Source organism: Mandrillus leucophaeus, unplaced genomic scaffold (genome assembly GCF_000951045.1).
Source record: "Mandrillus leucophaeus isolate KB7577 unplaced genomic scaffold, Mleu.le_1.0 Scaffold1623, whole genome shotgun sequence".
Classification (NCBI taxonomy): Eukaryota; Metazoa; Chordata; class Mammalia; order Primates; family Cercopithecidae; genus Mandrillus; species Mandrillus leucophaeus.
In genome coordinates, this window is record NW_012101614.1 from 89,614 (window position 1) to 115,363 (window position 25,750).

The 25,750-nt window shown below is 38.9% G+C and overlaps 1 protein-coding gene across 2 annotated transcripts in view; it reads left to right on the forward strand.

The window, feature by feature from the left end:
• Positions 1–25,750, forward strand: part of LOC105536683 (cytochrome P450 4X1) — a 78,093-nt gene that overhangs the window by 51,334 nt on the left and 1,009 nt on the right. For both annotated transcript variants that reach the window (XM_011976110.1, XM_011976109.1), the window contains exons 2-11: positions 5,821–5,962; positions 7,463–7,507; positions 9,264–9,391; positions 11,838–11,965; positions 12,049–12,203; positions 14,703–14,809; positions 15,380–15,570; positions 22,459–22,592; positions 24,569–24,633; positions 25,426–25,508. In XM_011976110.1, coding sequence (XP_011831500.1) covers positions 5,821–5,962; positions 7,463–7,507; positions 9,264–9,391; positions 11,838–11,965; positions 12,049–12,203; positions 14,703–14,809; positions 15,380–15,570; positions 22,459–22,592; positions 24,569–24,633; positions 25,426–25,508 — 1,178 coding nt within the window. The remainder of the gene's footprint in view (positions 1–5,820; positions 5,963–7,462; positions 7,508–9,263; positions 9,392–11,837; positions 11,966–12,048; positions 12,204–14,702; positions 14,810–15,379; positions 15,571–22,458; positions 22,593–24,568; positions 24,634–25,425; positions 25,509–25,750) is intronic.

Genomic DNA, 25,750 nt, shown 5'->3' on the forward strand with positions numbered 1-25,750 from the left:
GAGACCTATTTAAAGAACCTGAATATGGAAAAAGAAAGCGACGTGTACCTCAGGTCTGTCTCTCCCTGCTTCACCAAGCCTTCCACATGTGTTGCTTTAAAAATAGCATGTTATTCTAAATAACTTATTAATTGCAGAAAATATGCAAAATCGATCCCAATTGTTGGCACCCTTAGTCCATTTTAACCAGAGACAATTTTCTTTTCCTAAGATTCTTGTGAAGTAAGGAGCAGCCCCAGCCAGCCGCTCAGGAAATACTGATTGATGGAAATTTGTAAAGGGAGACTGTTAGCTTTTGGTCTCTCCTGTCTTTTAAATCCACTCCCACCCTAATTGAGGTTTTTATTCATTCAGCCGACTCTGAGTGGCAATTGTGTGATAGGTACTAAGATTACAAAGAGAAGCTAAATGCCTTCCCTGCACCTCCCAAGTCAGGTGCAGACTTAGGCCACAGAGAGAAAATGAAAATTTAAGGCAATGGGTGCTTTACTGGAGGCCCAAAGACAAGGGAATATCCATCGCAGGAAAGTGTACATCTCCGCCTAGAGGAGGAAGGAAAGTCTGTGAAGGACTGAGCAGAGTCTTAAAGGATGGTCTGGTGGTGTGGGGAAGGCATTCCAGCAGAGCTACTGCACCATTCTTTGGTTTCCCCCACTTTCTAGTCTTTCTTATCTAAAGCAACCACTTTCAACTCTTTTATCGTTTTCCTCTGGTATTTAAATCTTTATTTGTAAAATAATATTACTATATTGCATCTATTACTTTAATAAGTTTAGACATCTGCTGTGGTTTAGATAAGATTTGTTCGTCCCCACCAAGCCTCATGTTGAAATTTGATTCCCAGTGTTGGAGGTGGGATCTGATGGGAGATCTTTGGGTCATTGGGATGGATCCCTCATGAATGTCTTGGTGCAGCTGTCTCCTTCATAAGTTTTCACTCTCTTAGGCCCTCTTCACCCCCCGGAACTGATTGTTGAAAAGAACCTGCCACCTACTCCCCTCTCTCTTCCTCTGTCTCACCATGTGATTTCTGCACACAACTGCTCCTGTTCACTTCCACTATGAGTGGAAGCAGTCTGAGGTCCTCCTCAGATGCAGGTGCCAATGCCATGCTTCCTGTACAGCCTGCAGAATTGTAATGCATATAATCATCTTTATGAATTATCCAGCCTCAGGTGTTCCTTTACAGCAACACAAATGTGCTAAGACAACATCCACCTATGAACTTCTTTATGACAGGCAATCACACCTCATCTTCCACTGTCCCAATAACTATATTGTATTGTATTTTTTAGTTAAATAGAAAAACCTCTATTTGTATTATTTTTATTATGCAAATGTTATTTACTGCTGATCTAAATGGTCCTCTTGCATTTTATTTATTTTTTCATAGAACTTTCCCCCACCCCCACAATATTGTTAAATTCTTCCTTTTCTAATCTGCTTCATTTTTCAATATCTGTCAGTATTTTTTTCCAAATGCTCTAATAGATCTGTCAAACACATCTAAATAATATTTCCAAGAATGCAAACATGCCAAATAATCTGTTCGTTTTTCTGGAGATGTTTTTCCCACAGACCTCTCCTCCTTTTCCAGTCTGAACTGGTTGTTCTTTAAGCTTGGTATGGAGATACTGTTCTAGGACTCCCCATTGTTGCTGTCCTGTGTTATGTATCTCTACTGTGTCATGGATACTATGTCGTCTGTTGTTTCCATTGAATTCTTTTGGCATCCTTGTCAAAAATCTATTGACCATAAATGTCAAGGTCTATTTCTGAATCTTCAATTTTAATCCATTGATCTGTATGTCTGTCCTAACTCACAGACAGACAGAGTAGAAGGATGGTTACCAAAGGCTAAGAAGGGTAGTGGGGAGCTAGGGGAGGAGGTAGGGATGGTTAATGGGTACAAAAAAAATAGAAGGAGTGAATAACACCTACTAGTTGATAGCACAGCAGGGAGGCTATAGTCAATAATAACTATACATTTTTAAATAAAGAGTGTAATAGGATTGTTTGCAACTCAATGGATAAATGCTTGAAGGGAGGGGATGGGTACCCCGTTCTTCATGATGTACCTTTTTCACATTGCATGTCTGTATCAAAAAATCTCATTTACTCCATAAATATATACACCTACTATGTATGCACAAAAATTAAAAATTATAAATAAATTATATGTCTATCCTTATGCTATTACCACACTGCCTTACTGTTGCTTTGTAGTAAGCTTTGAAATCAGGAAGTATGAGTCCCCCTACTTTGTTATTTTCCAAGATTATTTTGGCTATTTGGAATCCTTGGGTTTCTATATAAATTTTAGAATTAGCCTATCAATTTCTACAAGGAACCAGCTAGGGTTCTGCTAGGGATTACATTGAATCTGTAGATCAGTTTGGGGATTATTGCCACCTTAACAATGTTAGGTCTTCTGATCCATGAACACAGAAAGCCTTTCCATTTATTTAGGTCGTCTTTTTTTTTTTTTTTTTTGAGACAGAGGCTTGCTCTGTCGCCCAGGCTGGAGTGCAGTGGTGCAATCTCGGCTTACTGCAACCTCCGCCTCCCGGGTTCAAGCGATTCTCCTGCCTCAGCCTCCTGGGCAGCTGGGACTACAGGCACCCGCCACCACACCAGCTAATTTTTGTATTTTTGGTAGAGATGGGGTTTCACCACATTGACCAGGCTGGTCTCGAACTCCTGACCTCATGATCCACCCACCTCGGCCTCCCAAAGTGAATGGATTACAGGGGTGAGCCACCACGCCCAGCTTTCTTTAATTTTTTTAACAATATTTTTGTATTTTTCAAAGTATACATTTCATTTTGCATTTCTTTTGTTAAATTTGTTTCATTCTTTTTGAAGCTCTTGTGTCTTAATTTCATTTCAGATTATTTATTGCATTCATAGTGTTTTAGAGTCCATATTCCCTCTTGACTGTCATTAAGTTATTTTTTCTGTTGTTGAGAGGTTTCTATCAGAATTTTGCAGATTAGAGGTGACAGGCCTATCAAACTAATATTACCAACCCTCCCCATTTACTCAGATCTGGGTCCTTGTGGTGATTCACCTAAGTCACAAGGAAATCTAGTCTCTAAGGCTCAAAAGGTGAAACTATTTTACATAGTCAGTAACATTTTATTGCTACATAATAACTGTACGTATTTATGGAGTACCTGTGATATTTTGATACGTGCATATAATGTACAGTGATCAAATCAGGGTGTTTAGGGTATTCATCACTTCTAACATTTATTATTTATTTGTGTTTGGAACATTTCACGTCTTCTCTTCAAGCTCTTCAGAAATATGCAATAAATTATTGTTAACAGTGCTATTGAACACCGCAACTTATTCCTTCTGTCTAAAGACAGTAACATTTTAAGTATAGTCGTAAGGTTACAGAAGGATAAAGTGTGTGTAGGGAAAATTCCATACAAGATGGGAAATTTCATTCCTTACTCTTAATAATACAGGTCTTCTCACTATTCTTCAAACATGCCAAGGATATTCCTCCCTCAGAGCTTTGAACATGCACGTCTGTGGTTGTATTACTCTCCCTGCAAGTTATTCAGGCCTTTGAACAAATGTTACCTCCTAAAAGACGCTTGCCCTGACCATTCAGACTAAAATAGGACTTCTAGGACTCTCTATCTCCAGCCCTGTTATTATTATCTTGGCCCTTATCAGTCTCTGACACTATACTGTGTACTCTTTTGCTTGTTCGTTTATTATCCACCACTAACTACAGTATAAAATCTGTGAGAGGGAGGGTCTTTGTTTGCCACTATAAACCCAGTGCATGGTACAGTTCCCGGTGCATAATAGGTGCTCAGTAAATCCTTTGTTGAATGCATAAATATATTAGGTGCTGAGAAAATTCATTTATTCAAAGATCAATTTACTACATAGAGTAGGCCAGGTAAGGTTTGACATTTATTCAATAGGTCACTGAATCTCAGCCAACATATGGGACCTAGGATGTATATATGCAAGTGTGTGTGTTTGTGTGTGTGTATCTGTGTGTGTACTTGGATGTACTGCAGAGAGCATCTTTGTAGCTAAGTAGTATAAAGCACTTGGGCTCCAGAGTTAAACTGGAGTTTGAATCCTCATTACTGGTTGCCAGTTGTACACACTTGGACAGATCATTTAACCTAGTCTGTAGGGCTCAATTTCCTCATCTGTAAAATAGAGATTGTAATTATATCTACTTCATAGAGTTCTTGATGTAAATATTAAATAACATAAAACATGGAAAGCATTTAGCAGCGCCTAGTTCATAGCAGTGCTTGATAAATGTTAGCTGTTGCTATTTGGGGGCACTGTGCATTTTCTGAACGTTTCTGAACAATGTTTACTAAATATATGTAGTACCTATTTTCAAGTATATTTAGATGCTTCTCTGGGGATGAAAAAATAGAAATTAAATATAGTACAGGATTCACAATAGTTTTCTGTCCTTTTTGTCTAGTCAGGAGTTTAAAAAGTATAATGAAATACTTCCATGTGGCTGGGGTATTTATGAAAGTTTTTTACCTAAACAAACAATTGTCATATTAGTTTATAATTTCCATGAGGGCAAAGGCCTTGTCTTTCTTATATTTCTCTGTATCTCTACCACCTGGTACATGTGATAGACACTCAGTAAATACTTGTGTGTTTATTGTTTGTGAATGAATAAATGAAAAAATATTCACATTGTTGAAAACCACTACTCTGGATGGTGGGCGCTTATCACTGGCTTGATTATGGCAACATTAGCAAAGAAGAGTGCAGTATTTTAGAAACTAGATTTCAAGAGTCTCAACCTTTCAGTGGCCTTGAACTATCCAGAGAGCACTTTATGGGTTAAAATTGCTAAATGATAACAGAGAAAAATGGGAGCCAGAGTTGTCTACCTCTCCTGAGGATGAGAACAAACAATCCTGCAGCAGATACCGTGTGATTGGTCACATGAGGAAAAATCTGGCAGCCTTCAGATTACTTTGCAGCTGGGGACTCCCATCATCATGCTCAAGTGTATAGATGGGCACACCAAAACACACATGCGCAGGTGCCCTCCACTTCACACAAGAAGCAAATGTAAATGAATCTTGTTTTCAGTGATTTAGAGAAACAATGTAAATGACCCGTTACTCATCTGCTTCTAAAAGCAAAAAGTCCTTCTCCGGTGGTAGTATTTGCACTCTCATTTGTAAATGTTGGAAGCTGAAAGTTTTGTATTTGAGTTGGCTTTAAGCTTCACACATCTGTGTAAACGGACCTTCTGTTGTTGGGAGGAGAATTTGGATTTTCTTTGTAGATAGAGTTGGCAATTTTTTAGAGAGAAGCATTTACTACTAAGTCATGAGAAATAATTAGTGGTGCATAATTAGAGAGAGGAACAGGGAGAAGAAATGGTGAGCTGGATGTAGGGTCATGCCCCATTTAGTAACTGTTAGTTTCCCACTTAGGAGATACATCTTTTCGCTTCCAGATCCCACTCCAGTCTGAGTGTGTGATGTTGGCAAGTGAGGCAGAGAGTGTGACTCAGCTTACCCTCTATTGGGACAAGAGTTCACAGTAAATGTCATTCAACAGTAACTTGGTCTGGCGGTACAGGTTATATTAATATTAAGAAGATAACTACACTAACTTTGTTTAGAGAATTATCCCCCAAGTTTAGAAGTTCCAAAGAAAGCATGTTATGTCACTTCCAGAAAAGTCTCAGGCTCCTCTGCTTGTGTGACCTTATCACTTGAATTCAGCTTGTGTCTGTAAGAGGGGACAGGTCCAGCCTGGCTGGCTGTCTAATTACTTTTACTTTTTTCACTGCAGTTTATTCAGGATGATAACATGGAGAAGCTTGAGGAAATTATTGAAAAATACCCTCGTGCCTTCCCTTTCTGGATTGGGCCCTTTCAGGCATTTTTCTATATCTATGACCCAGACTATGCAAAGACATTTCTGAGCAGAACAGGTAAGAAGAGGGGGAAATGTCTGGGCCCTATTCCTCCTAGAAGTGAAATGCTTAAAACCCATAGGCAAGATTCCAAAGCAAAGATTGGTTGGAGGTCTTTAAGAGACCCAGGAGCAAGTGTGGGGAGGTGACAGGTTTCCTACCAATACTGAAGGGGATTCCCATGTCCTTCCCAGTCCCTTGTCTTATTCAGGACTGCATGGGCATGTCGAGGTCAGTGTAACTTAAAACCCAGCTGGCATTACCAGACTTGCCAGGCAAGGCTTCCCTTGCCTTCTCTGGGTTTGTTTTGTTTTGTTTTGAGATGGAGTCTCACTCTGTCACCCAGGCTGGAGTTCAGTGGCGCGATCTCGTCTCACTGCAAGCTCCGCCTCCTGGGTTCACACCATTCTCCTGCCTCAGCCTCGAGTAGCTGGGACTACAGGCGCCTGCCACCATGCCTAGCCAATTTTTTGTATTTTTAGTAGAGACGGGGTTTCACCATGTTAGCCAGGATGGTCTCGATCTCCTGACCTTGTGATCCGCCTGCCTCGGCCTCCCAAAGTGATGGGATTATAGGCATGAGCCACCGCACCCGGCAGCCTCTGTGGATTTTATGACTTCACTGTCAGCAACACTTCCCATTCCTACCGCTGGTTTCCAGCATAAGTCTCGAGAGGGTGGGAAATCAGCGGTAACTCTACCTCTGGTGGTTCAGTATGTAAGCCTGAATGTTAGGTCCTTAATTTACCCATCAAACCTTTTGATTATGATCTAAATTTTAGCTTTCCTCTCCACATATTTCTTAACTATGTCCCCTTTTCAGGTATGAGTCATCTACCTCCCCCACCCAATCCTTTTTTAAGGCTTTCATTGTGGATTATTTCATAGCGTAATACTAAAATGTCCAGTTTTTGCCCTGTCAACTTTGTAAAATGAAGGTTTTTATCTTTCAGTGTTTCCTGTGCATTGTATCCACCACTCCTAATAAAACCTAATAAAAGAAGAGCATTGTCCTGACTATCTCCATGTTTCCAGTCCCCTTGCTCTGATTTGTCTCATGTTCACCTGTTAAGGACAAGAACAGTAGAACACCTCCACTTTGGGGTTCACAAAAACACCAAGAGGCATTGGCACCTCAGTACCTGGTGTCTGCTGGCCTCCGCTCTGATCCTTAATTTGCCTTCTGTAAAGAATATATGTTGTCCCAACTATGGTTATGGAAACTTTGCAACCCTCAGGCAAACTCTCTTTCTGTTGGAGGAAGTGTAAACGAGGGAAGAATCAGGGTTTCTGTACTTGCCTGCCTCATAGGGCTATTCTCTGAAACTGAGCCAGGACTAACACAGGTCTTTCCCTAGGCTGCCAAAGGTAGCAGGAAGTAAGCCCTGGGCTCTCTTTTGCTCACTATTTGTGGTTGGTGCAGGGAAACGCAGAAAACCAGAAAACCGTCAGCAACTTGAACTGATAATGAAAGCTCCCTCTAATGATGTCTTTTGTTTCCTCTGCTTGACTCTGCAGATCCCAAGTCCCAGTACCTGCAGAAATTCTTACCTCCACTTATTGGTATGTATGTGCAAATGAGAGGTATAGCCCACTCTCATTCAGAGTCCCCTTTCCATAGTAGCGCATGCCAAAGGAACTGAAATCTGAATTCAAAAGCATCAAGAGTGTAAGGCAGAGCTATACTGTTATCTAGGGGAAAGATTGAAGGAGAGCTGTAAGGTCAACACAACACCACTTCCCAGAAAACTTCTTCATCCATTTCTCTCCCACAAAGTCTTCTTCTCAAGGCAGCAAATATGTGAATCTGTCCCCTCTCTCTTTAAAACTGCAGCCTCGGCCGGGCATAGTGACTCATGCCTGTAACCCCAGCACTTTGGGAGGCCAAGGTGGGAGGATCACTTGAGGTCAGGATTTCGACACCAGCCGGGCCAACATGGTGAAATCCCATCTCTACTAAAAATACAAAAATAGCCAGGCACTGTAGCACGTGCCTGTAGTCCCACAACTCGGAAGGCTGAGGCATGAGAATTGCTTGAACTCAGGAGGTGGAGGTTGCAGTGAACTGAGATCGTGCCACTGCACTCCAGACTAGGTGACAGAGCAAAACTCTGTCCACAACCCCCACCAAAAAAAATCTACCCAAACTGCAGTCTCACCACCCCATTCTTGTTTTCTTTATCCTTCTCTCTCGTTTTCTTGGATGTTTTCCTTTCTTTTTGGAGTTCCTTTATTTCCACATGTAAATCAGTAAAATTTTGCTCTAGAGTTTGGCAATATTCTGTCAGCTGATAAATTTAGCTCTTTAATTACATAATTGGTATTTATGTTAAACAAGACATGAATTAAAGAAAAGAATATAGGCTTGTATTAGGAACCACTTAGATTTGAATCTTGCCCCCTCCTGCACTGACTGGTTAAATATGATCTTAGGGAAGCCATTTAATCTCTCCCTATCTTAGTTTCCTCATCTTTGACAATAAGGTTGAGAGTCACTTTGCTGGGCTGTTATGAGGATTAAATGAAATACATATTTTTAGCACTAAATGTAATGGCCACCATTGTGTGAGTGACAGATCATGCATCATGAGCCTGGCATGTTGTAAGCACTCAATGAATGGTATCAATTATGTATTAATAAACTTTAAAGTCCTTTTAAAGTCAAATCCTAATGACCAGTCTGGCAGTAGAAGATTGTGAAGCATTAGCCTTAATTAAGTATTTCCACATAGTATCATTCCCAGACCTGCGCTCAAGGAGGGAATATCAGAAGACAGAGTGGACACTCTTGTCTATTTCCTTGTGAATTTATGTTCATCATATAGTTTATGGATTGGTTTGGAGTGGAAAGGAAAGGAATTTACTTGCTGTGTTACTAGTGTGAGCTAGGGAGAAGGTTGGCTACCTTAGGTATTCACTTTCAGTTAACCTCCACAGCAACACAGGGAAAAAGGTATTTAGTATCATAGTTCATTGTTGAGAAAACTAAACCTCACGAAGTTTAAGTCACTTATTCAGTTACTACATAGGTAGCAACTGGTGATTTCAGGATTAGCACGCTCATCTTATAAAGCTTTGAAATTTATTAGACTTTGAAACTCTTTCTCACAGTATTAAATGCATCGATCCCAGAAGTAAGCTTCTAAATTCACCTTCATCTATTAAATTGCATTGTATATTAATACAAGTGCTACTTTGATATTCCACTATTTCATGACTGCCTGTAGGTCATGGTTACTCCACGCTGCCTGTGTTCCTCATCTCTCCTTCATCTCATCTGATTAAATGGCATAAGGTTTTCCACCTTTTATTTCTCAAGGGAAAGGACTGTTGGCTCTAGATGGACCCAAGTGGTTCCAGCATCGTCGCCTGCTAACTCCTGGATTCCATTTTAACATCCTGAAAGCATACATCGAGGTGATGGCTCATTCTGTGAAAACGATGCTGGTAAGTGAAGGGGAAAAGTGCTCTGGTGCATTGCAAAATGCTCCCAGCAATGGACAATATTAGGTTAATGTTTCGTGGGCCATGAAAATTAAAATTCAGTTTCTAAAAATTTAACAAATGTACAAGTACTCATTGAACAATAGGTGTCTAAAAATTTGTTATGTTCTTTGGGTGATAATATTAATAAAAAGAAGATCCGGTCCTCTGTCTTAAATATATTTTGAGATTTTATGGCAGCAAACCAGGTACCAAATGGTGACAGTTAGATAGTAAGTGCTATAGGTGTGTTTCATGGACGGCAGGTCTGTACAAACTTACCCCAAAGTCTGAGGAAACCGAGAGGCTGAAGAAAAAGGCTGACAGATTATTAAAAAGAAACATTCAATAGAGGCTTTCAAACAGAAACCTTGGCTGTTTCACACAGTGGTGACACAAGATGTTGGATCCCTGTGCCATTACCCTCCAGACCCAGGAATTATAGACCATGGGGAGGGACACACATGCTTCAGAGGAAATTAATAATAGAACTTGCCCTGAGGGCAAGATTTATTGTAAGTACATGCTCTTACACAAGGAACAATAGATAAACTGGAAATCTCAGAGCATTCCTGGAACTAAAGTTAATTGGAAGTCAAGAAGGTAGATTAGCTTCCAAGATGGAGTTGTGTTAACCTCCACAAGGTGACAGGCAAGGGTGGCAGAAGCAGCTATAACAGCTTCAGATTCAGAGGAAACTCAAATTTGCCATGAAATATAAGCTGGACTTGAATATGTAGGTAATATGAATGAGAGTATTCAAGGCAGAGTGAGGGAACATGAACAAAGGTTTGGAGATTGGCATAGACTTGCAATGGCTATAAAGAACCAAGCAAAAGAGAATGTCTGTATTAAAGTTGCAGATGTGAATTTCCTCTTGTAGTTGGTGGAGGATCACTAGGCCCTGATCTACACCTTTCAAAGGGGCGGAAGAACATTGTAGGGAAACATTCCTGTGAGTGGTCTCGGATTTACAAATGAGTTCCACTCCAAAACTCTATTTGTACAATGGCTTTGATTTTTAAATCTTATTTATTTTGAAATCGGACAAGTTATTCACTAATACACTTTCATCATAGACACTTCAAATACCACAAACAAAGGCAAAGTTTTCCTCTCACTTCATGTGCAAACCCATCCCTGTTCCCATACAAACCACTGTTAACAGCTCAATGATTGGGTTCTCAGCCAAACTCACAGAAGCAGTTTGAACCCGAAGTCAGCTAGGATTGTGGTGAAAACATCAGTGTGAGTTCTCAAGGCAGAGACCCAGAAACTGCGGCGCAAGCTAGCGAGAGAGGAGAGCATCCTTTTCTGATTCTAGCGCTGTTCAGCTGCAGCACAATTTCAGATCCTCCAGTGATTGCACAGGAGCTGCACTGGAGTTTTCTCTCTATTTCTCGGAGCGCTTCCTCCCCTCCTCATTTCTCAGCCACATATTTCTGTGGGATTTTCCTCACACTTCCTTCCTCTGCTGAATCATTCCAGAGTTTCTCAAGCTTGGAAGCCTCCCTCCTGTTCTCATTTCTTCTAAATTCACCATTTGCTCTCAGTAAAACTTACATAGTTGAGATAAAAGCTCTTTGACTAGACAATTTTTTTCTTAGGGAAAAGTTTTTAAAATTCTCTTTGCCTTTGTGGTTGCTGCGTCTCTGAAATTTTAAAAGTTCAGTTTGACCGATAGGTCTTAAGCTAGGGGCTAGGTGCTTAAGACCTATCGGTCAACCTGAACTTTTAAAATACCAATTTATTTGAATTTTTACAAAAAGTATGCTTATTATACAAATACATTTTCAACCAAGGACCTTGTGACAGTTTTAAAATGTCAGGCAAAGCATTTCAAGCAGTATGAGTAGGTCTCTTTGCGGGGAAGTTAAACCAGGTCAGGCTTCGCTGGGGGCAGCTCCCTGTAGCAGCTCCTCTCCACACTTGCTCCATTTCCCACTTTTGAATCCAAAATGTTTTTGAAAATGTTCTGAGTTTATTTTAAATGTGGCTATGGTGGTTGAGAGCAGTGGCAGGGCATCTAGCAAGTTTGGAATTGAAGATGGAGGAAGCCCTGGGGTAAACCCCTTGGAATTATGGGTCTTGTGTCAATGATTGTTTTAATGGAACTCTGGTCTGTTTGAAAGCAGAGTTATGGTAATAACTGAAAAGCCACAGATCTTTAACTCAGCCATTTACCATATATGCAGGTTTCTCCATGCTCCTTCTCACTCCACTGGGTGTATTTTTCCCTTCCTCATGCCCTGAGTAAGCACATAGCTTATTTACTCATGTGACCTTTGGTTCCTGCTGGGTCAGGTTTGTCTGCCTTAAATCATAAAAGCAGGGCCAGGCGGGAGCCTTCAAATGCAGGCAGTTTGGTCATGGTGATGGTGATGATGCTGACCTTGACCTCCTGTGCCAGGATAAGTGGGAGAAGATTTGCAGCACTCAGAACACAAGCGTGGAGGTCTATGAGCACATCAACTTGATGTCTCTGGATATAATCATGAAATGTGCTTTCAGCAAGGAGACCAACTGCCAGACAAACAGGTCAGTGGTGGGAGAGCAAAAAAGATATTTCTACACATTTTCTAAGTTGTTTATTAACGCATTATCCCAACTTTCTCTTCTAGCACCCATGATCCTTATGTAAAAGCCGTATTTGAACTCGGCAAAATCATATTTCACCGCTTGTACAGTTTCTTGTATCACAGTGACATAATTTTCAAACTCAGCCCTCAGGGCTACCGCTTCCAGAAGTTAAGCCGAGTGTTGAATCAGTACACAGGTATTTGCTGGGTTTGGGTTGCCCACATCCATATGCTGTCATGATTGTACTGTGTCTGTCTAGAGGGATAAACCTTAATGTAACGAGAGAAAGAATCTTTGTTATTAATGGAGCTTTTATATAGACACTGCTCCAAAGAAATTTGACTTGAGTCCTTTATAAGGCTTTGCTTCAACCATAGCAGTAAGTCTTATCAGAATTTTCATATATATATATATACTATTTTTACTGTGGATAATTATTATTAATACAAATATAGGTAGGCACTTAAGACTTGAAAATATACATGGAATATGGCTTTTTGCACAGCAATTGCAGTAATAATAATGACAGGCTAAAACCATGCAACATAGGAATGGAGAGAGGAACAGCGTAAACATGGACATGGACCTGAAAGAATCTTGATTCAAAAACAGTTTTAGCAAGCATAAACACAAAAGTTGAAATAGATTAAGCTTTTTAAGCAATTCAACATTACTTGTCATGAATGCCATAGTGGAAAATACTTATCAAGCAGTGAATTAATCCTTCATCAGCTCCACCACTTATTAGCAGTTACTAGTAAGTTACTTACTGCTTTGTTTCAGTGTCATCTAGAAAATGGAGATTAAAAAGCAACCGATCTCACAGGTTTGTTACGATGAGTGGGTTAATATATATAAAGCATTTAAGACAGTGCCTGGCACTGAATAGATGTTAAATATAAAGTATAATTATGTCAAATGTCTTTGCTTCCAGGAATTTTGCAAGACACACCAACATATGCACATTTACACATACATATATGCACACATGCACATAGATATTATAAAGAGGACACTCAGAGAAGCAGGTTATTGACAATTTAAAGCATAAATGGGCATTATAAATAGCAACCATTCCCAAGTCTTTCTGCATCATGGCACACACGGAAAATGTTAATGTTTGTGTACTTCATTGGAGTAAAGAGGAATGGATCTGGGGGAAGCTATCCAGAACTTTGTAAAAAAAATCTTTACTTTTTAAATATTATACAATTTTGATGAAAAAGTAAAATGCAAAGTATTCAGGAAAATAATATTTAAATGTTAAATTTATTCAAAATTTAAAACCTTTTCAATTTTTTTTTTTTTTTTTGAGATGGAGTCTCTCTGTGTCACTCAGGCTGGAGTGCAGTGGTGTTTCTCAGCTCACTGCAACCTCCACCTCCCGGGTTCAAGCAATTCTCCTACCTCAGCCTTCTGAGTAGCTGGAATTACAGGCACCCGCCACCACACCTGGCTAATTTTTGAAAATTGTTTATTTTTATTTAGTCAAATTTATCAATATTTTATTTTATTGCATCTGGATTTTTAGTAATCACAAAAAGCCATTCTCTATTCCAGGGTTTCTCAACCCTCAGCACTAATGGCCTCTTGGATTAGATAAGTCCGTATTGTCAAGACATGTGCATTATAGGATGTTTAGCTACATCCCTGACATCTACCCACTTGATGTAGTAGAGCTCTGATAGTTGCGGCAACCATCAATAACTCCAGACATTATTAAATGTTCCCAGGGCCAAAATTGCCCCCAGTTGAGAACCACTGCCCTGTACCCAGGTTGTAGAGAAAATTATTTATATTTTCTTGTGGTACTCGTATAATTTCATTCTTTTCGTATTTAAATCAGAGATCTAAACTCCATTTAGAATTTATTCCTATATATGGTATGAGGTATTGATCTAATTTTTCCAAATGTTTATCTAGTTGTCCCATCACCATTATTCAAAAGTTTATCTTTTCAAGTGATTTGAGATAACCATCTTTATCACATTCTAAACAGATACATGTACTGGTATCTATTTTGGATGAGAGTATATTTGGATGTTCTCTTATATTCCATTGATCTATCTACCAGTGTACTAGAATCACACTGTTTTAATTAAGGAGATTTTGTGGTTTTTTCCAACATTAATAGACCTTATTTTTAGAAAAGTTTTAGGTTTGCAAAAAAGTTCAGCAGAAAGTACAGAGAGTTCTCATATTACCCATGTAACAAACCTGTACATGTACCCCTGTATCTAAAATAAAATTTGAAATTTTTAAAATAGTAAATAAATATTACCTCTGTTCCATATTTTTGTTTTGTTTTTTCTTTCAACTCCTTCAATTATAAATATATTGGCATTTCATTTCCTGCCTTCTATTTCATTCCATTTTATTTAATAACTTTTCCATGAAGATAAAATATTAAACTGAGGAAGAAAAGAATGATTGGTCACTTGCATCTAAACTTGAAATCATCTTAATTTTATTGCCCACATACTGATAGAAACTATGTTTTTGATCTGTGTTGTTTATCTTTGGAGCTTTGATCAAAAGTCCCTTTGATGGGAAAATAAACCATCTGTGAAAATGACATCTATTTAAACATCTGGAAATCAGGCAAGATTTGGAGCTATTCATTAACCATGGCTTGCTTTATAATTTATTTGACTTTGCTATCACTTTGGTAATTGGAAACTATTTTTCTACCCAGATGCAATAATCCAGGAAAGAAAAAAATCCCTCCAGGCTGGGGAAAAGCAGGATAACACTCAGAAGAGGAAGTACCAGGATTTTCTGGATATTGTCCTTTCTGCCAAGGTGAATCTTCTAAATTTCTAAGCCTGCTCAAGTGGCCAGTTAATTATGTAAATAGGTGGGTAAGTGAGAATGGGATGGGGAGACAAGAATAAAACCGATTGACTAAGTTTAACCATACTTTGAATTGATGAGTGGCTTCATGCAATTTGAGACAAAGAGAGAATTCTGCAACTCTATCGCTAGAGGAGGATTAGTAAAGACTAAACGACGGATTTGACAAGTTTTGGGGATTGTCATATGGATACATGGATTTTAGGGGATCATGTAAAATGGTCACATGGATAAACATACAAAATTGTTATGATAAGGTCCTGGGGAATCTGGGAGTTGAAGAGAATTTCTAGGGCCTACTGATTGAGGGCCCTCTTTGTAAGGCCTGCTTTTCTTATCTAACTAACCTTGGTTCTCCTTTATTCTTTGGGCAGAATATGGTTTATACCACGTATTTGTCGAACTGAATTAAAATTTAAACCCCTATTGACAACTGATTTTTCCCCTAAAATCATGATTGTGGTCGTATATCCAAACATTTATAAACTGGCATCTTATTTAAAATATTGTACTTTCTAGGATGAAAATGGTAGCAGCTTCTCAGATACTGATGTACACTCCGAAGTGAGCATGTTCTTGTTGGGAGGACATGACTCCTTGGCAGCAAGCATCTCCTGGATCCTTTACTGCCTGGCTCTGAACCCTGAGCATCAAGAGAGATGCCGGGAGGAGGTCAGGGGCATCCTGGGGGATGGGTGTTCTATAACCTGGTAAGATCTGCACCCCTAAATTTTTCATCCTAGTTTTCCCCCTGAGATTTTGCTTTATTTTTTGCCCTGGTACCTTAGTGACCCTAGTGCCTCAGGATATGTACAGGTGAAACAGAAGAAGTAGGCTACTTTTCTGTTCTTTCTAAAGAGAGCTCCCTATTATTCTCTTTTGTCTTTTGCGGGGGGGGAAGTTTATCCATAAATTCTCTGTCATTGTTTTTCTAACCAATGGTGTGTGAAATGTCTTATTTCTTTATTTCACCTTGGCTGTGATGCATTGGAAATGAGGACTTGATCCCTATGCTGACACTTAGAACTTAAACAGTAGGGTTCAAGTGGAGTTCCTCTTCTGAGAGCTGAATGATTAGCTACATTATCTAAGGCTCATTCTCGACATCTCCCATCCACTTGTCACCAATTTTATTCCTTAGGATTGATTTTAGACTTCAGACATAATACTAGATGATATATACTATAGCTGAGTTGAGCAAATATGGACTGAGGACATTTTAAATACTGAGACTTCTTTTTATGACTATGATTTATTGTGGGCCCTGTCTTCGATGAGCTCATGGTCTAATACAGGAGACAGGAGACAGACCTCCAGATTGCAGTGTAGCATGATGAGGGCAATGACAGAGATATGTGCTGGCTAACACAAAGACACAGAAGACAAGTACCTACCCTGGCATGGGAGCTCAAGGAGATTTCCTTGGGTATACGACACTTAAGCTGACTATTACAGGGTAAGTAGGAGTTAGCCGGGTGGAAACTGTCATCTCTATTTTGCTAGACTTTAAGTATATCTTGCTGTTAATAAAGCCCAGGTTATGCTGTTTGCAAAGATAAAATATGTTCCTGACATAATCTGGTCAAAGGGACAGGAAGATGGAAATGCTAAGGACAACTCAGCAGCATGACCAGATAAAAAACACCATATTTCATATGCAAAAGTCAACTCAATTGGAACATTTGTAAAACCAAATTTGACATTATAAAAGTATATTAGAGATCTCATTTTATAAGGAAATAAAGCCCTTTCCTGCCATAAACTAAAAGGTTTAATCTATATAGCACAAAATACAATGTTAAGTAATCATTTTTAATTTTTTTAACTGACAAAAATTATGCATATACATGTTATATATATGTGTGTGTATATGTATGATATACAACATGATATTTTGATATATGTATACATTGTGGAATGACTAAATCTATCAATGGACGTGTTCATTAACTCATACTTATTTTTTGTGATGAGGACATTTAAAATCTACCCTCTTAGCAATTTTCAAGTATACAAATTTTTATTAACTCCGATCACATATTGTACCATGCTTCTCCTAAACTTATTCCTCCTGTCTGACTGAAATTTTATATCCTTTGACTAACATCCCTGTAATCCCCCATTCTCCCACAGCCCCTGGTAACCACTGTTCTACCCTCTGCTTCTGTGAGTTCCATATTTTAGATTTCCACATGTGAGATCATGTGGAATTCATCTTTCTGTGCCTGGCTTATTTCACTTAGCATAATGTCCTCCAAATTCATCTCTGTTGTCATAAATGACAAGATATCCATCTTTTCTATGGCTAATGAATATTCCATTGTTTATATATGCCACATTTTCTTTATTCATTTATCCAATGATGGACACTTAAGTTGATTCTGTATCTGGGCTATTGTGAATAATGCTGCATGGGAATGTAGATGTCTCTTCAACACACTGATTTCGTTTTGTTTGGTTATATATACAGAAGTGGAATTGCTGCATCAGATGGTAGTTCTATTTTTAATTTTTTGAGGAAACTCCATACCATTTTCCATATGGCTGTACTAATTTACCTTTTTCTCCACATCCTCACCAACATTTGTCTTTTTGGTGATAACCATTGTAATGAGCATGAGGTGATGTCTCATTATGGTTTTAATTTACATTTCCCTGATGATTAGTGATGTTGAGCATTCTTTTATATACCTGCTGGCCACTCATATGTTTTCTTTTTAGAAATGTTATTTTAGGTTTTTCTGATTTTTAAATCAAGTTATTTGTTTTCTTGCTATTGAATTGTGTGAGTTCCTCATATATTTTGAATATTAACCCCTTATCAGATATATCATTTGCAAACATGTTCTCCCATCCTTTAAATTGTCTCTTCACTATGTTGATTGTTTCCTTTGTTGTGCAGAAGCTTTTTAGTTTGCTGCAAAACCATTATCTATTTTTTCTTCTGTTGACTATACTTCCAGAGTGGTATCCAAAAAATCATTGCCAAGAATAATATCAAGAAGCTTTCCCTATGTTTTTTTCCTAGTCGTTTTATAGTTTCAGGTCATATGTTTAAATCTTTAATCCATTTTGAGTTGATTTTTGTATATGGAGTGAGATAAAGGTCCACTTTTATTCTTCTACTAGTGCATATCCAGTTTTCTCAACAGCATTTATTGAAGATACTGTCCTTTCACCACTGTATGTTCTTGGCACCTTTGTAGCTCAGTTGACAATAAATGTGTGGGTGTATTTCTGGGCTCTTCATCCTGTTTTATTAGTTTATATGTCTCTTTTTTTAGAAACACTGTGCTGTTTTGGTGACTAGAGCTCTGTAGTCAATTTCAGATCAGGTAGTACGATGCCTCCAGCTTTGCTCTTGTTGCTCAAAATTGCTTTGGCTGTTTGAGTTTTTTTGATTCCATCAAATTTTAGGGTTTTTTTTTTCAATTACTGTGAATAATGCCATTGGAATTTTGATGGATTGCACTGAATCTTTGGGTAGTGTGGATATTTTAACAGTATTAATGCTTCCAATTCATGAACACAGGGTATTTTTCAACTTGTGTTTTCTTCAATTTCTTTCACCAGTGTTTTTGTCTTAATTTAATTGTTTTATTTCCCTAGATTTTGGGATTTGGGGGTAACAAGTGGTGTTTGGTAATGAGTAAGTTCTTTAGTGGTGATTTGTGAGATTTTGGTGCACCCATCACCCAAGCAGTATACACTGTACCCAATTTGTAGTCAGTCTTGTATCCCTCACCTCCCTCCCACTATTTCCCCCAAGTCCCCAAAGTCCATTGTATCATTCTTATGCCTTTGCATCCTCATAGCTTAGCTCCCACTTAGGAGTGAGAACATACGATGTTTGGTTCTCTATTCCTAAGTTACTTCACCTAGAATATTGGTCTCATTTCCATCCAGGTTGCTGCAAATGCCTTTATTTTGTTCCTTTTCAGGGCTGAATAGTATTCCATTATATATACATCCTACAATTTCTTTATCTACTATTGATTGATGGGCATTTGGGCTGGTTCCATATTTTTACAATTGTGAATTGTGCTGCTACAAACATGCAGGTGCAAGTGTCTTTTTCATATAATGACTTCTTTTCCTCTGGGTAGATACCCAGTAGTGGGATTGCTGGATCAAATGGTAGTTCTACTTTTAGTTCTTTAAGGAATCTCCACACTGTTTTCCATAGTGGTTGTACTAGTTTACATTTCCACCAGCAGTGTGGAAGTGTTCCCTGTTCACTATATCCACACCAACATCTATTATTATTTGATTTTTTTATTATGGCCATTCTTGCAGGAGTAAGGTGGTATTGCATTGTGGTTTTGATTTGCATTTCCCTGATCATTAGTGATGTTGAGCATTTTTTCATATATTTGTTGGCCATTTGTACGTCTTCTTTTGAAAATTATCTATTCATGTCCTTTGTCCATTTTTTGATGGGATTTTTTTTTCTTGCTAATTTATTTGAGTTCCCTGTAGATTCCGAATATTACACCTTTGTTGGATGTATAGGTTGTGAGGATTTTCTCCTACTCTTTGGGTTGTCTGTTTACTCTGCTGATTATTTCTTTTGCTGTGCAGAAACGTTTTAGTTTAATTAAGTCCCACCTATTTATCTTGTTGTTGTTTTTATTGTTTGGGGTTGTTTTGTTTTGTTTCAGCTTGGTTTTCCATCTGCTTTTGGGTTCTTGGTCATGAAATCTTTGCCTAAGCCAATATCCAGAAGGGTTTTTCTGATCTTCTAGAATTTTTACGGTTCAGGTCTTAAATTTAAGTCTTTGATCCATCTTGAGTTGATTTTTGTATAAGGTGAGAGATGAGAATCCAGTTTCATGCTTCTACATGTGGCTTGCCAATTATCCCAGCACAGTTTGTTGAATAGGGTTAATATTTGCTTTATATATTTAGGTGTTCCTATTTTGGGTACATATTTATTTACAACTATCATATCCTCCTGATTGATTGACCCCTTTCTCATTATATAATGGTCTTCTTGTCTCTTTTTACAGTTTTTGTCTTAAAGCCTAATTTTTCTGATAAAAGTTAAGCTACCTTTGCTCTCTTTTGGTTTCTATTTACATGCAATATTTTTTCCAACCCTTCACGTTCACTCTGTGTGTGTTCTTAAAGATGAAATGAGAATCTGTAGAGGCATATGCTTGGGTCTTGTTTTTTTTTTTTTCATTCATTCATTCAGCCACCCTTTTGATTAGAGAATTTAATTCATTTGTATTCAAGGTAATTATTGACAGACAAGGATTTACTACTGCCATTTTGTTAATTGTTTTCTTGTTGTTTTATAGATCTTTTGTTCCTTTCTTCCTCTCTTACTCTTTTCCTTTGTGATTAGGTGCTTTTCTCTAGTGATGTACTTTGATTTTTACTTTTTATCTTTGGTTGCTCTACTATAGGTTTTTGCTTTGTGGTTACCATGAGGCTTACATGAAGCATAGTTATAAAAGGCTATTTTAAACTGATAGCAGCTTAACTTTCCACACTTAAAAAAACCTATACACTTTTACTCTGCCAACTGCCCTCCATTTTAGGTCTTTGATGTCATAATTTACCTAGTTTTGGAGATGTGTGCCCTGATTTTGTATCCCTCAACAAATTATTGTAGCAACAGTTATTTTTATAGTTTTGGCTTTTAACTTTATACTAGAGACAGAAGTAATTAACATACCACCACTACGTTATTAGGGTATTCTAAATTGACTATGTATTTACCTTTACCAGTGAGATTTTTGTTTTCAGTTTTCATGTTGTTAATTAGTATTCTTTCATTTGAACTTGGAAAATTCATATTAGTGTTTTTTTGTAAGGTGGTTCTAGTAGTGGTGAACACCCTCAACTTTTGTTTATCTGGAGATGTCTTTATCTCTCCTACATTTTGGAAGATAACTTTTGTTCCATGATTGAAATGGCAAAATTGGTTTTTTAATTATGCAAAGTGCCAGGGTAAACAGAATTACTATTTTTTTTTTTTGAGACCAAGTTTCGCTCTTGTTGCCCAGGCTGGAGTGCGGTGGCATGATCTCGGCTCACTGCAACCTCTGCCTCCCGGGTTCAAGCAATTCTCCTGCCTCAGCCTTCCTGAGTAGCTGGGATTACAGGCATGTGCCACCATGCCTGGCTAATTTTGTATTTTTAGTAGAGACGTGGTTTCACCATGTTGGCCAGGCTGGTCTCAAACACCTGACCTCAGATGATCCACCCACCTAGGCCTCCCAAAGTGCTAGGATTACAGGCGTGAGCTACTGCGCCCAGCCAGAATTACTCTTATTTATCCTGAGCTTGAGGAAGAAAGAATTCAAAATTAGAATTTCACATTACCTAATGGCCAAAGCCTGCATTCAAAATAAGTAATCAGAAAAACATATAAAAACACACTAAGGTAAACAGACTATATGCAGTCATTTTATTGAACCAATCTAACTAGGTAGGATGCAAATTTAAAAAAAAAAACAAAACTTTATTCTTCTCCCACTTACAAACTTTAAACTTGCTTTGTAGAGCAAGTCTCTGGGGAAAAATCCTGAGTGGGTCTCATAGAGTTCTCATTCATTTAAATCACAAGAACAGTCTTGTGTCAGTAATTAAACTGTCTGGCCCAGTGTGGTAATGAAACTTTCAAATGCTTATCCACTTGAGCTTTTCTTTCCATCCCGGCTTGGTACTTCTTTGGGCCTAGAAGCCAGCAATGGGCAAGGGGTTTATCGTTAACTTATTCTTACTGACCAGCTCCCCAATACCCAGTAGCTGCTGTTTCTGGCCCTTCCAGGAATGGTTTTAGGAGGAAAGGGGATAAGGAGTAAAGGGCTGGTAATATTGTGATCATACCAAAGGGCTTGGTGGATATTCCATGCTTCCCTTTCTCTCAAGGAGAAACTCCCTTTCTTGGAGACTCTCTCACTAGAACTTTCCAGTGGTGATTCAGGGAACAAGAGAATCTTTGTCCTTAGGCAGAGTCTTTTTCAAGCTGGTCCCAGAGCTCTCCCTCTTGCCAGTTAATTGGTTCAAGGGCACAGTTGCACATCCTTGCCTTGCCTCTACTACTGTCCTCTGCCTTTCTGTCTGTTCTGAGTTACAGCCTTTCACGTTAGTCCTGTACTCCCCAATCTCCAAGGAGCACAAGTCAGATCATCTAAGTGATTCTCTTGAAGCCTCTTGTTTAAGATGGGGGAAGCACCCTTCCTTTTCCATGGCACTCTGGCATTCCAACAACACTTTAAAGAATTTTTTCTCTCAAAATTCTTAAGCGTCTCCTCTTCAATCCTTCGCCATTTTTTTGCATTATTACTTTATATGATGAACTAAGAGTTGCAAAAGTGGTTTTCAGAAATCTCCTTAGCAAATGTTTTACTGGTAGTTTAGCAGCTCACTTTATAATAAAGATATATGATATATTTATTTGGTTCCTCTGCCTCTGGGGCCTCAGCTCATCCTAAAACAGAGAGTCCCATTTTAAAATTCTGTTACATAGCCCAGTGGCAAATTGGCTTTGACCTGAGGGTAATAATGACCAGGAACAAACATAGAACAGAAAAAAATTAAACTGGATATGATATCTGAGTCCCTTCCCTCCCTCATCCTCACAGGGACCAGCTGGGTGAGATGTCGTACACCACAATGTGCATCAAGGAGACGTGCCGATTGATTCCTGCCATCCCATCCATTTCCAGAGATCTCAGCAAGCCACTTACTTTCCCAGATGGATGCACATTGCCTGCAGGTCTTTATGTTCTTTTCCTAAGCAGTTCCTAGAGGCTGTGGAATCCTGGAGACCACAGTGACAAAGATTAGTGAGTCTCTTAACACTTGGAGAAATCAAAAGATAATGCTAACGAGTGGCTTAGGTTTAATCACCTATGAGGAGCTCAGAGGATAATGCTTTGATCAGATGTGAATTTCAATGACTTTCCCAAAGGCACATAGCCAGTTGCAGCAAAGCTAAACCCAGAATCCATGTCTCTGGAATTCAACCCAGGGTCTCTTCCATTATGGGACATCATTTCTAAGATAACCTTTGTTTGACTGAGTTTGAAACCCAGCTGAAATTTCATAGAAAATAGCACCAGTATCTTTATCTGAAAGACCAAGGGGGATCTTTGACCTCATCATCATATCACCTTTATAAATGTGCAACATTTAATAGTTCATATAGAGCCTTTAAACCCATTATCTCATTTTTCCCCTTGGAATCCAGTGTTAACAGATGCTTATACAATGACTTACAGTTTACTGAACACATTTAAATACTTTTGATGTGGCCAGAAATCCAAAGGGAGCCCCAGTGTATAGATGAGGTTAACTGATGTGAGCAGAGCTAGAACTCGTGCAGAGGCCCTGAGTCTGGAGCCTGGAGCTCTTTGGAACAACACAGGTTTGTGACCAGGGCTTATAGGAAGCAGAGGGGGCCATGTGAGATATATTTTCACTTATCTGATTCAATGTTCTGTTAATTCATGTCTTAGGAAGCAAGCCAACAGGATTGCTTGTGGCAAACACCTACAGCCTGTTACTGTAACTTTGCTGACAGACCCAGAATTAATTTCTGGAAACTAGAATTATTTCTGGAAACCAAATAACCCTCAGATTCTCTCTCCTTTGTTTTGTACTCTGTTTCTCCCCAAACCACATGGATATTTGCCAAAATTCTCTCTACTTTCCATATGTGAACGGCACCAGTAGAAATTTGTCACTGTATCTGCATGATGGAATCACAGTTCTGTGCTTTTTTATTCTTTTTTTGTTTTCCTCTCGAGATGGACTTTTGCTATGTAGCCCAGGATAGAAGATAGTGGCGTCATCTCTGCTCACATCTACCTCTGCCTCCCAGGTTTAAGAAATTCTCCTGCCTCAGCCTCCCAAGTAGCTGGAATTATAGGTGCACACCACCACGCCTGGATAATTTTTGTATTTTTATTAGAGATGGGATTTCACCATGTTGGCCAGGCTGGTCTCAAGCTCCTGACCTTGAGACCAGCCCTCCTCAGCCTCCCAAAGTAGTGGGATTACAGGTGTGAGCCACCGCGCCCAGCCAGTTCTGTGCTTTAATACCCAAACTGTCTCCAGGAGGAGCTTAATAGTCCATTAAGAGGTATTTAGGGCAGGCACAGTGGCTGATGCCTATAATCCCAATTTTTTGTGAGGCCAAGGTGGGAAGATTCCTTGAGGTTAGGAGTCTGAGATTAGTCTGGGCAACATAGGGAGACCCTGTCTTTACAAAAAAAAAAAATCACCAGGCATGGTATTGCATGCGTGTATTCCTGCCTACTTGGGGGGCTGAGGCAAGAGGATCACTTGAGCTCAGAAGTCGAGATTACTGTGAGCAATGCTCACACCATTGCTCTCCAGCCTGAGTGACAGAGCCAGACCCTAACTCTGAACAAAAACAAAAAACAAATATTTAAGTAATTTCCAAACATAGCAGAAAACATAAGCATGGTTTATCACTTCAATATGACACCAACAGCTACTTAAGATAGAATCATGAATTAAGTAAATTGTTGTGTGGAAAGCTAAGGTGCCAACCCAAGCCGCATCTTCTTAGGTGTTCCTCACTGGTGTCATCAGCTACAGCAGGCAGAGCATTGCCAGGAGCTAGCTCGTCCCTTCAAGAACCAAAGTCTTGTTTAAGAGCAGTATAACAGTAGCCCACAACTTGCTGTTTCTCCTGCAATCTCTTTTATTTCCCTCCTTTCTCAGGGATCACCGTGGTTCTTAGTATTTGGGGTCTTCACCACAACCCTGCTGTCTGGAAAAACCCAAAGGTATGATTCTCTCTTGTACGTAAATATTTCCAAGAACTAATGCTGTGCAAGTCACTTTTTGGTAGCTAAGCACAGAAGTGGCTATATAATTAAGGGAAATGACACAAAGTAAACAAAAATAAACGTAAAAGCCAAAAGAAATGTAAAACTATTCTATGTTCTTGAAACACTCTTGACGCGTATCAGTGATTTCTTTCACAAAAGCCACTAAGGTTTAAGATCTCTTACATGTAATAGGAAGCTGGGGTGTATGTCTCTGTAACAATTGGCCACATAATCATTTAGGCTTGATTTCTAAGTGGATACACATCCATTTCTAGGTGGATGTATCTCCATAGTGAAAATAATACCACTTGCCATAGTACTTTTGTTTCCCTGGGTATCAGACAAATCAACTGGGAGGCTGTAAGGTCTGCAGGTATGAAGGTGCACTGCCCAGTGTAGTAGCCACGGGCCACATACGGCTACTGAGCACATGAAATGTGGCCAGTTGGAATTGAGTTGTGCTGTAAGTGTAAAATACGCACTGGATTTTGAAGATGTAGTACCCTAAAAAAATGTGAAACATTTCCTTTTAGTAATTATTTATATTGATTACAGGTTGGAATGAAAATTTTTGATTAAATAAACTCTATTAAGATTAATTTCACGTTTTAAAAATGTGGCCACCAGAACATTTTAAATTACACATGCAGTTCACATTATATTTCTCTTGATCAGTGCTAGGTAGTAGGTGAAGAAACGTGTTCATGTTGTTTTGGGGATGGTGGTGGGCTTGTCCTCTCATTTCAGGTCTTTGACCCCTTGAGGTTCTCTCAGGAGAATTGTGATCAGAGACACCCCTATGCCTACTTACCATTCTCAGCTGGATCAAGGTGAGAACAATTTGACGTTGCTCAAAGTATCCAAAGATGTTTACTTGAGAGTAGTTTATTCCTTTCAGCTCCTCAGCTCTGTAAATTCTTCCAGGGAACCATAGATCTTGGTGCCTATTTGAGCCCCAAAGGATCAGTTAGTTTTACAAAGGACAATCCTTATTCTCTGTCACCTCCTTTTTGGCTATGCCTCGAAAGCAGTCCCACAATGTAAGCTACTGCTCACAGGCTCAATGCAGTCC